The sequence below is a fragment of the Acanthisitta chloris genome, unplaced genomic scaffold (genome assembly GCF_000695815.1).
Source record: "Acanthisitta chloris isolate BGI_N310 unplaced genomic scaffold, ASM69581v1 scaffold13445, whole genome shotgun sequence".
In the NCBI taxonomy this organism is placed as follows: Eukaryota; Metazoa; Chordata; class Aves; order Passeriformes; family Acanthisittidae; genus Acanthisitta; species Acanthisitta chloris.
Window position 1 is genome coordinate 1,960 of NW_008675497.1, and position 11,296 is coordinate 13,255.

At 41.9% G+C, this 11,296-nt stretch overlaps 1 protein-coding gene across 1 annotated transcript in view; it reads left to right on the forward strand.

Annotated features, from left to right (window-relative positions):
• Positions 1-10,490, forward strand: part of LOC103803239 (ras-specific guanine nucleotide-releasing factor RalGPS1-like) — a gene marked incomplete at its 5' end in the record, with an annotated part of 12,063 nt that extends 1,573 nt beyond the window's left edge. Inside the window, 3 exons of the mRNA XM_009075782.1 lie at positions 6,679-6,784; positions 7,930-8,021; positions 9,733-10,490. Of these exons, the coding sequence (XP_009074030.1) occupies positions 6,679-6,784; positions 7,930-8,021; positions 9,733-9,762 (228 nt within the window). The remainder of the gene's footprint in view (positions 1-6,678; positions 6,785-7,929; positions 8,022-9,732) is intronic.
• Between the last annotated feature and the right edge of the window lie 806 nt (positions 10,491-11,296).

The window sequence follows — 11,296 nt, forward strand, 5'->3', positions numbered from 1 at the left end:
TTGTCTTGCAACAGTTTGTTGCAACTTGAAATCCAAGCGAGCACTGATGAGGAAAGACTGAAAAGTCAGAACATAAAGCATTAAACATGTACTAATTTCCTATATGTGGTAAAATTAGACTATTCCCTATTCTGTATAATCCTGTATTCCATTAACTGCAGCAGGGTACAGAACACCTCATCAGTTCAGCAGAGAGCTGCTATAGCATATGATGCTGATGTTCCTTTAATTCACTGCAAGTTTGTTTGAAAGAAGCTAAAAATACTTTGCTTATGTGGGGGAGCAGCAAAAGGATTTTCTGTACCTGTCCCAGGGATGTTGTTATGTGTGTGGTTCCTGTTTTCCCTGGGTAATTTATAATGGAAGAGGATCCCTCCAGAGATCCTCTAAAGAAACTGGGTAAAATTTGAGATAGTTGGATCTTTTTCTAGGTTCATTCACTACTCAGAATCATTCCTTGCAGTCGCCTTGGCCAGGGTTTCAGGTTAATTTATGACAACTGTCACTGAAAAACATTTGCTTTGCATAAAGCCAATGGAATTTTGCAAACTGAGATGTGCTTCTGGAATCCTTATGAAGGGAACTTTATTTCTTTTTGGTCTAAAATACTGTTTTCTTATCCTAAGGGTTTTATGTCCAGAAGCAGAGATTTCAAGCTGAAGATTTCTGATTAGTAGGCTCCTGGATGTTTGAAGTTGCTGTGTGGAAAGTTTGTGTGTGATGTTGTCTTAATCTACAAAGCAAGTTGATTATTTTCCACTTGTATTGAGAGCTCGTTATTAGGAAACTGTTCTCATACTCAGAGGAGTTTAATAATAGCTAATTACTTGCAGAAATATTTGCATGGTTTCTTTGCTATCCACCTCTACTAACTGCTGAGGTGAGATCAAAACTGATTCTACTTAACTTGTCTTGCCAGTTAAGACAGTACCAGCCCAGGCAAAAGGTCCATCAGCCAAGCATCCTGTCTCCTGGCTGTCTTTGGTGAAGTGTCTGTGTTTGGGTGCATTTGTCACTGGTTTCAGTGAAAACTTTAGGGAAGGATTCTGTCTCATGAAAAGAGACAGGAAAGAGCAGGCTTGGAAGTTATTGTGGGCAGAAATGCAAAGTATGAAAGGAAAAGAACCAGGAGAGAGCTGGTGCTGGCACTGTGTCCCTCACAGCTAGTTCCTTGGTTTTGCTGGAAACACTGAGAAATGGAAAAGAAATTTTTGGTAATGTCAGACTCTGTGTTCCTGTTCCTGCTGTGATTCCTTTAGCATCTATGCCAAAAGTGCATTTTGTTTTCTTTGAAGAATAGAAGATGTATTTGTGAGTCTCTTGTCCACTGTCCATCGCAAAAGCCTGGAGGACTCGTGTCTGTTCATTCAGAAACTTTTTCACTTGTCTGTATTAACATTTTTAAGCAATCTAAATAACACACAGGTTTGGAGAACTTGGGAAAATGCATAATGGGTAATTACATTGGTTGGAAATGAAGTATATTGAGTTTTCATTGTGGTCTATGTGCTTATACATTTCCTTCAGAGCAACAGTTTCATCATTTAAATGGATTTGCCCTTTCTTTAGTAAAAGTAAGTGAAGTATAAAGGTAAAAACTCTGGTACCTGATCCTCTTGAGCCTCTCCACTGCAAAGCCTTTGCCCTTAAGTGCAACCACATCGATTTAGAATGTTCTGTGACAGATTATTTTCTGAACCTCTTGAACTGACTTTTAAAATCCCCAGGTCATTGATGTGTTGTGATACCTACAGCAGCTAAACTGCTCGTGCAGAGAGGCTAGTGCCTAAGAAGCCAAAATCTGTCTTGTTATCCTTGTGTTCTCGTGTTTCTTTGTCCCAGGATGTTCCAGCAGAGCAGAAGGAAGTTTGCAGATAGAGGCAAGGAGTCATTTGAGTCCAGGATGCTGGCAGGATTTCCCAGCAGGAGCCTGCCAGCCTTATGGCTTGCAGATCCTGAGTGGAGTTAGAGCAAGGCAATTCCCAGGAAGGGAGCAGGAGAAGTGGTAGTTAACAGCAATGACTGCTGGAGCAGATTAATTTTTTCTAGCAGTTGGCTCTGTGAAGTTGAACTGAAATATCCAGCACAACTTTGGATTGGCTCTCCAGAGCTGATGTCTTGCTTTGAGCTTTTTAGGGCAGTGAACATAGCTGTGTTTGTGGATGCAAAGCCTGTCACGAAGCTCAAGGCTCTGCTCTGGTTTCCCAGGTGCAGTCAAGTTTAAAATATGGTAATAACTACTAGCTACAGGTTGTCTTTTAAATAAAGAGTTCCCAGTGAATGCTCACAGTGAACCTCTGCATCAGAGCTGGTTATGACACAGACATTTTAGGCTGAAATGAAGGTGGAAAGTGGCAGCCTGAGGTTGGGGGATTAGGGGGAGAGGCTCCAGTTTATTAAACAGCCTAAGAATAGGTGGTCAGTGACTTGCTCAGCTCTTCTCCCTGTGTTGTACTGAGAGCCTGGCTGTTGATGGCTTAGATTTCCATCCAGTTCGCTACAGGGTGATTGTACAAAGCCTCAGCATTTGTTCTGCAGTCTGTGAGGATGATTTGTCAAGTGTGATGCTTCACTTCACATTTGGCTTCCTTTTCAGAAAGAAAGTTAATCAGGAGAGAACGAGCTGCAGATGATCAGTGATCCATGGATAGTTAGAGCATGAGTATATGCTCCAAATACTGCCCAGTGATATTCCTGAGATGTTCTACTCTGCAAAATAGAGATTGAAGGCTAGATCTGGGTTTTGGGATGGGTTTTTTCCACTGTCCAGATGAAAAGGTTCGATGCTGTCTATTTTGAAGCAGGTTTCATTTTCAGAGATTGATATATTGGAGATTTACCTCAGCAAAATATTCCAAGCATCTTCCATTTAAACATCTGTCTTTTCTGCTTCCTCTCTCAAGGCCTCTGTGACAGGGAAAGGAACTCTGGCAACAAAAGAGTCAGTCTGCTATATAAAGTTTCCTGGCTGGAGCTCTCATGGTAAACGTGTCTTGATTACAGGCAAGCTCTGACCATTCTGCTGCTGCAATTGCTCCAGGCAGCTGAGGCTGAGGACTTGGAATGCACTGACACTCACAGCTCTTCCAGGCTTAGAATAGCCAACCTCTTTGGAAAATTACCTCATAAAAATCTCAGTAAAGAGGGCAAGAAATCCCCTCCCTCACCAGCTCTTCTCTCATGCCTGTGGTCAAAGCCCAGGGGATGCATCCAGTGCAGTGTGTATTCTAGGTGTGAAGCTATCTGAAAGGAAGAGGATGCTGGAGATACCTGCATGTGGCAAACTTTCTTGTGCTCCATCTCCTAAGAAAGACTGCTACATATAATTAACCTCGATTTTAAATAGTGATATAATAAGCCTCGATTTTCACACAGTGAACAAGTTTAATTACCACAGTCCATGATGGGCAGGTGAACTTCAGAGCTGAGAGATGTGGGACAGGAGCAGCTGAGAGGAGTGTGGTTTCTCTCATGTGCTGAAATGGTACCCACAAAAAAGCCTCTGTGATAGAACTGTGGCACTTGTGTACCTTTAGAAAAGGACAGTGGTGAGAACAGGCACTTGAACTCGGTCTGAAAATAAGCTTTCACCCTGCAGAATGTGAATACACTCGTAAAATAACTGTTTATAGTGATTGGGCTGGAGAATCTTGCCAACTTCTGTGACAACATAGCATGCATGAGAGATTTTTCCATGTTTGGAGGTACTTGGAAAGGAAACAGAGTCTTTTTGAGGCTTCATGCTTGAGCACGAACCCTTGTTCATTCCAAGGCTTCTATTGCATGTTATAATCACAATTAGACCAATTTATTAACACTCTAGAAAACTTGGGAGTTGTGGCTGAGGCCCTTTAACTGAAATACCCTGATGCAGAATTCTCTCAGTCTAGGGAGGATGTTCAACCCCTGAGAAAGTGATTTGAATATTAGAAAGCCTTAAAATCTCAACAGGAGATGCGAAGGAGGAGATTTGTAGGTGCCAAAAGGTTGGAGCAAAACGTCTGTTCACAGATTAATTCAGAATTGTTGATTCCAAGATGTGTAACTTATATCCATGTATAAAGGCCTCTGAGCTCAGAACAACAGCAGCAAAGCCCAGGGATGTGAAGCTGAGTGCCAGAGCTGTGCAGTTTGCCCTGTGTACAGCCAGAGCCATTCCAGTGGCCCATATTACAGAGAGCAAATAGGAACCAGGAGCATTAAATGACAATGAAACTTTCATTCCCTTCATGTTAACAAAGCAGACTGGCTGTTAGCAAGGCTCTGTGCATCCGTGGAGAAGGAACTGCCTGGGGGGACTATGTAAACATGGAATACAAATCCAGCCGTGCACAGGGATGGAAAGCTGACATGTGCTTCAAGGGATGAAGGATTGATGCTGGCAGGAAACACTTTCCTTGTGTGGAGCTTTTCACAGTTTGAGAAGTATTATGATTAGCTAATTGTTTGGAGTGACACCAAGCAGCAAGGAGCTGTGGCAGTGTCTGTTGTGTACGTTGTGTGACTGAGGTAGGAAAGCCCAAATGTGCTGTTTCCATGAGGCTCTGGAAGTGAGAGCAGCCCAAGAGGTACAGTGATGATCTGTAACTTGTCAAAACTGCCTTGTGACTCAAATTTCCAGCTCTGAGAAAAAGACCTATTAATGGTTTAGGAAAACTTGGAAGTTTGCATTTTGCAGGTCTCTTTTAAGTGTAAGTGGTGTCATCTTGTTTTTTGAGGCAGTGTCATAGTGAGTCCACAGCAAGTCCTGAATATGCACTTCCTTTATTTTTAAAAACCCATGAGCTATATCCTTCACTTGATTGCCTTTCCTTGTCTTTATTCCTCCTTTCAGATAAAAGGCTTTACTATTTTGTCATTACAGACTGACAGTACACACACACTGCCTCCCCAGAAACTTTAGTTGCTGTTTGGAAAGGAGTTACATTATCCAGCCCTCACTGTAATGAAATGTTGCCTGATAGAGGTTTATAATTTACTTCCTCCTCTTCTGAGGCTTTACCACATCTGTCCACCTCCCAGTGGCAGGGAGTTACTTAGCTTCAGTGTACAGACAGAGCCACTGGACTCTTAAAAGTACTTTGAACTTGGTTAAAGTGTTTTTTGTTTCAAATACTGGTTAAACATCTGTTCATTTCAAGTTCTAATAGGCTTTGAACTTGGTTAAAGTGCTTTTTGTTTCAAATACTGCTTGAACATCTGTTCATTTCAAGTTCTAATAGATTTTAAACTAAGGTTTAAATGTAGCCTGTTGCACAAGTCCCAGACAGATGAACTTATCTGCTCAATGGCTTCACACTGAGAGTAGGTTTAGACTGGATATTAGGAAGAAATTCTTCCCTGCGAGATGCTGAGGCACTGGTACAGGCTGCCCAGAGAAGCTGTGGCTGCTCCATCCCTGGAAGTGTTCCAGGCCAGGTTGGATGGGGCTTGGAGCAACCTGGGCTAGTGGAAGGTGTCCCTGCCCATGGCAGAGGGTTGGAATGAGATGAGCTTTAAAGTCCTTCTAACCCAAACCATTCTGGTATTCTGTGATGACTCACTGAGTCAATGATTCTATCACATTCCAGCTCTTTGATTAATCTATGGCATAGATAGGATAATTGACATTAGATTTGCAGTGGAGTTTTATCTATAAAGTAATTATAATCCCATGCAGAGATCTGGCACCTAAATACATGAGAGAAGCTGAATGAGTTAGGGATTGGGAGTGGGTGGGATTGCCTGAGCAAGAAGAAGTGAATTGGGAGGGTCTACTGATAGATAAGCAGGGAGACCAGGGAGAAGGAAGCTTCTGGTTTGGAACTAACTTGGATTTAATGGGTGAGTAGAGCCTGGAAGTCAGAGCAGAAACCTGAGAAGTAGAAAATAATCCTGAGCAGGTGAATGAAAAGCAGTGGGACCAAGGAGCTGTCCGGAGAGGACTAGTGTAGCAGACACAGGTTTTGTGCTCAGGCCTCAGTTATCTGTCCATGTGTGAGTAACACCTGGAACAGGACAACCTCATCATTTCAAACACCTTGTTGATAAATGAGCACATTGTGTTCTGGCCACTTGTTTATTGGCTCTACATCCTGATTTGATCCATTTCTTTCATCAGGTCATAATATTGAATTGCACAGTTGTGATGTCTAGTCCCCAGGACCTGTGTTATGTGTGATTCCAGACTCTTACAATAATTCATGTTACCTCTGAGCAGTTATGGCACAGACAAGTTCAGTTCTTCTGTTTGTTAACAATGGATTGGTTTTGCATTTATTAGTAAACTTTTGGGGGCTATATTGTACATTCACATGTGCACGAGTATGGTGAGGAGTGTTACTGTGTGCATACAGAGCAGTTTAAATGTCTGTCACATTTTTGCAGATCCTGATTTCCCTTTGAACTTGTTTTGAGCATCACTCATTGTGGTAAATTCTGTTCTCACTAATCCTATGTGAATTTTGTTAATTCTCTTAATTTCATGAAGTGCTTTGCTACTTGCAACCAACACAGGTTGGACTTGATGATCTCAGAGGTCTTTTCCAAGCTGACAGATTGATCCTGTGATTTTGTACCTATCCAGTCTTTGACAGTGGCACTCAGCACTGCCTTCTTGAGTCCTGGTTGTGTGCAGAGCACCCAGTCTGGCTGAAGCCTCTTGTTTTAATGCAGCCACATCTGTGCTTGTGTTTGCAGTTCAAATCCACGCCCAGTAAGAGCGTGTCGGTGGTGGGCTGGATGGTGATGATGGCAGATGACCCTGAGCATCCAGATCTCTTCCTGTTGACTGATTCTGAGAAGGGTAAGCAGTGCTAGCACCAGGGCTGCAGCCATTCCCAGGATTTGCTATGCTGAGGTCATTTGTAAGCATCTAAATGAGCAAGGTAACATCCTTCCAATTTCTACTCCTCTCCAAGATGTCACCTCTGCCTGTAGAATGCTATGGGAACAATAATCCATGGAGAATCCTTGAAGTCTTCATTAAAGTTCTAAGACCTCTCCAAACTCTAAACAACTCCAGCTGTGGTTTTATTGGAAGTGTTCATCTGCTTTCTTTTAAACTGTATTTAGAACAATTTGAGGCGTTTTCACATGTGTGAAAATGTAAGTAACAGTGAAAAAAACCATCCAGCTAACACTAGGTGCTTGACCAGCTCCTTCTCCTCTCCAAATGAGAAACAAAACCTAAACCATCTGTTCAAATGTAGTGCTATTACCAGGAAAAAACCCAAAGAGATCTAGACTGCTTTGTGGAGGAGCCTTTGGTTTTCCATTACTCCGGCACAGCTCCCTGGTTTCAGCTTCACCTCTGAAGAAAATGTTACTTCAAACTGTGCAGAAAGAGCATTATTGGAAGTTCTGACAAAGGAGCTTAGAATTATTTATTGCTTTGTCTGCTCCAAGTCTTAGTACATTTTATTGCCAAGGATCTATTCTAGCACTGCTGCTACGAGGTATGAATTCTGAATGCTTGTCAGCTTACACTCTGCAGCAGCAACCTGGAATGGTTTTGCAACCCTTGGCCTTTTCTGAACCCCAAGCAAGCACTGAAAACACTGGTCAGAAATTTATCAATATGCCTAGAAACAATTTTCAGCTGCAGCTTTCCAGAGTGCACATCAATGGTATCTTGCACTTCGTTAAAAAATGGTGACATTATAAACAAATTGCAGTAATTGCAATGAACAAACCCATTTTTGCTGTGTGGTCTTTCCTAGCTGACACCAGCATTACCTGAAATGTAGAATGTTGGAAAGGAAGAGACAAGCTGAAACTTCTCTTCACTAGGTCAAACAGTTGCACCTATTCCTGACAACATGTAAAGTTGTATGAACCTTCTGTCATTAAATATTTTCAGAGTGTTATAATTTAGAGCTACTTGAACATGGGTTGGATTTAAGTGCCTAGCATTGTTTCTTCAGCACTTTTTTTTTCTTTCTCACCTAGGAAATTCATACAAGTTTCAAGCTGGAAACAGAATGAATGCAATGCTCTGGTTTAAACACCTGAGTGCTGCCTGCCAAAGCAACAGACAACAGGTGAGAGGAGGATGCTGAAAAGGAATGAGCTGTTAAGAGCTCGGAACTTACAGATCTTTGAGCTGACTGAGCTTTGTGTGAAGAACAACCTGGGCTGAGCAGCCTGGACATCCGTTTCACATCTTATTGATTTGTGCCTCTGCAAACAACTCCTCAGAGCTTCTGTGGTAATGAAGAAAGATTTGGGGCTGCCTTGAGGCTAGTTTAAAGCAATTGGGGAAGTGAAAGGAATGCTCCAAACTGTCTGTCCTAATTTTTGTATTGCCCATTTGAAAAAGGCTGTTGTACAGTGTTACAAAAACTCAACTGGAGCATTCAATATCCATTCCAGATAACTCTCCTGTAGTGCCATATTTTTCAGGTTATGAAACTGCAAATTTTCTGTTCCTAAAATGTATTAAAAGTAGTTCAGCCCTTGGTACATTTTGCAGCCTCTGAAAGCAAAAGTAGTATTTTTCATGAATCAGAAAAGGAAGGTAAGACTATTCCAACCCCTATTAAATGCTGTTCCCACATAAATTCTTACTGACATTTTTCCTCAGCAAAAACCTTATTAAGTTACCACTTTGTCTCCCTGAACTCTCCCTTTTCCTTTGCACATTTGTTTATGGAGTTCCCAGAGCAGAAAGACTACTGAATTTCAGACCTTTCTACATCCTTCTGTGCTTTCTTGTTCAGTTCTGCTTTTGAGAAAGATGTTAAGGAGGATTGCAGAAGCTCACAGGAAGGTATGTGAGGCAGTGCAAAGGAGAGGAGATTGTGTTCCTGCCTGGAGGATGTGGAGATAGTAGCAAAGAGTGTGCAAGCAAGTGGTGACTCCTAGGCAAGCCTGAAAACTGCTCTCTGAAAACAGCTTTTATTCAGGAAGGTTTAACAATACTATTTAAGGCTGTTAACAGTGTGACTGCCTGAGCAAAATTGGATGTTTAAATGTGTTTTCAATAAGAGTACAAACACCTTCCCAGCTGAGTAACAGAACTGGTTTAATGCATCCTATTTTTGATTGCCATGGTGGGACTTCAGCCCAGTTGAGCACTTTTGCTTCTGCAGGTAAATGGTCAATGCAAAGCAAGAAACATTTGCTCCAAATCTGACCAAACTGGGTATCTATTGGCAGTCATCATGGTGGCTCTCCAGTAACCTGAGGAAACAGGAGATGTTGCTGTCAGGCAAATTCCTGATGAAGAGTAAAATGGGTATATAAACTAATGTGTTGCAAACTGGCTTTAATCTTCATGAAAGGGAGTGATGTCTGCAGCAGGCACTCAGGTTTCCCATGGGAAAAGCCCAGGCAAGTGTTTATGCCTCATTTTTAAAAAATTAATCTTAAAAATACTGCAGCAATCACTGACCTGTGTGCCCACAATTCTCTAGCTGGGGCTGCAGTGAGAGGGTTCTGCCTGTGTGCTTCAGTGCTGAGATTTATCATGTTGAGCTTGTTGTGCTGACAGTTTAAATCTTACATGTCATCAGAATTACTAAGTTCTATGGCCATATTATAAAATAATAAACCCACAGCAATTTGCTGTATTGGTTATTACCTGAGTTTTCTACAGCTCTAAGTGTATTTGTACTCCTGAACAATAGTTGTATCCTCCTCTCCTTTTTTTGAAGACAGAATGATGTGCACTTAAGCAGTCTGGGAAACAGCTGAATGTAAGCAGCTACTACCTGCAGTAAATTCTTCCCTCATTTATGTTTTTGTTTTCAGGTTCCTGCCAACTTGATGACCTTTGAATAACAGGCTGATTCAAAACAGAAAAAAAAAAATGAACAATTTGAACCATCTCATAACTGAGAACGAGGTCCTGATGAAAAATGTGCCAGCTGCATTCTGTGCCAGAACAGAGCCTGTCAACTCGATCTCTGAACTCTGGAGCCCTGAACAAAACCACTAATGTTGGGGAGTAGAGTCCCCCCCGGATCAAAAATGGAGTTGCAACATGCATTGCCATGGACCATGCTTCGTTCTGTTCTCTGAAATGACCTGTGGAAACCACTGCCTTAAAGAGTGAAAGGAAAACCAACATGAAACACCAAATAGTGTGTGTGAAACTTCTGGCGGTGCTGTGCTTGAGTTAAATAGATTGTAGCTAGTTTGAGTTTCTTTTAACTTTATACTAATTTTGAAAATAACTCACCTTTTTAGGCATTCTTAAGCAAACAGGTAAACTGGTATTTAAGAGTTGTATCAAAGCTATGTATGAACCAGGTAAAAGAGGTACTACATGTTCTAGAGATGTTGTTCAGACTATACCAGGAGTTCTGCACGGGAGCTTGTCCTAGGCACACTTAGCCTGGAGCAGTGTTATCTCTCTCAGACCTACCAGGGTAAGAAATGTCAGAACTGCAAGTTTACATCAGCAGTAACCTTGCAAACCTCGGGCCTGTCTGGGAGCCACTACAGCAGCAGAGGCTGAGCACTTACACACCAAAAGTGGTTTGGTACGTTGTGACCCAGTTCCTGGTTAAATCTCTGCGTGGTTGGGGTGGTTGGAGGGTGTGTGTGTGTATGTGTGTGTGGGTGTGTGTGTAAGAGACAAAACTGAAAGCACTGTTGGGTCAGAACTGAGTGTTTTCTTCCCATTTGTTTCTACACCTGTGACTCTCCTAGGTGCAAAATGAGAGAACACCACCTGGGTACAGCTCAGTTCTCTGGGTGTCTGTTAATTATCAGGTGGGGACCACTGGTAGTGTGTGGTGTTTCATCATGTCACTTAAGACCTACATTTTCAAAAGATAGAGGCACAATTTCAAGCTTTTCATGTTCTCATTTGGCAATAATTGACTTTAGTATCTGTCTTGGTCAAAATAGTTGACGTTGTGTGGTGTTGATAACGTGGCCTAAAGCAGACCTTACATGCAGAAGCTCTTTTGATCTTCAGGCAACTAATTTATTAGAAGGTAGGATAACCTAAGGAGGGAAAAGGTGTGGGACCATCAAAATTCTATCCTAGCCAGGAACCATTCTTGGCCACTGAAATTACTCACAGAGAAAAACCTTCTGGTTGTAAAAAGGGAGCTGTGCTTTATGTGTGTGTTTGATGCTTAAGGCTTTGATTCTTGCTTTATTGGGGTGTCCTTGATGTCACCTGATTTCCTGGATGATTCTTTACTCTTCAGAAATATGATCTGTGTAAAGCAAGGAAACACTGTCCAAAATATGACTCAATATCAGAGCTCTGAAGTCTGTGAACAAGCAGTGAGTGTTCCATTGCCATTGTGGTTTAGTGGCCGTAAATGTGCTTGCAGATTCCACCATGAATTCTCCTTTT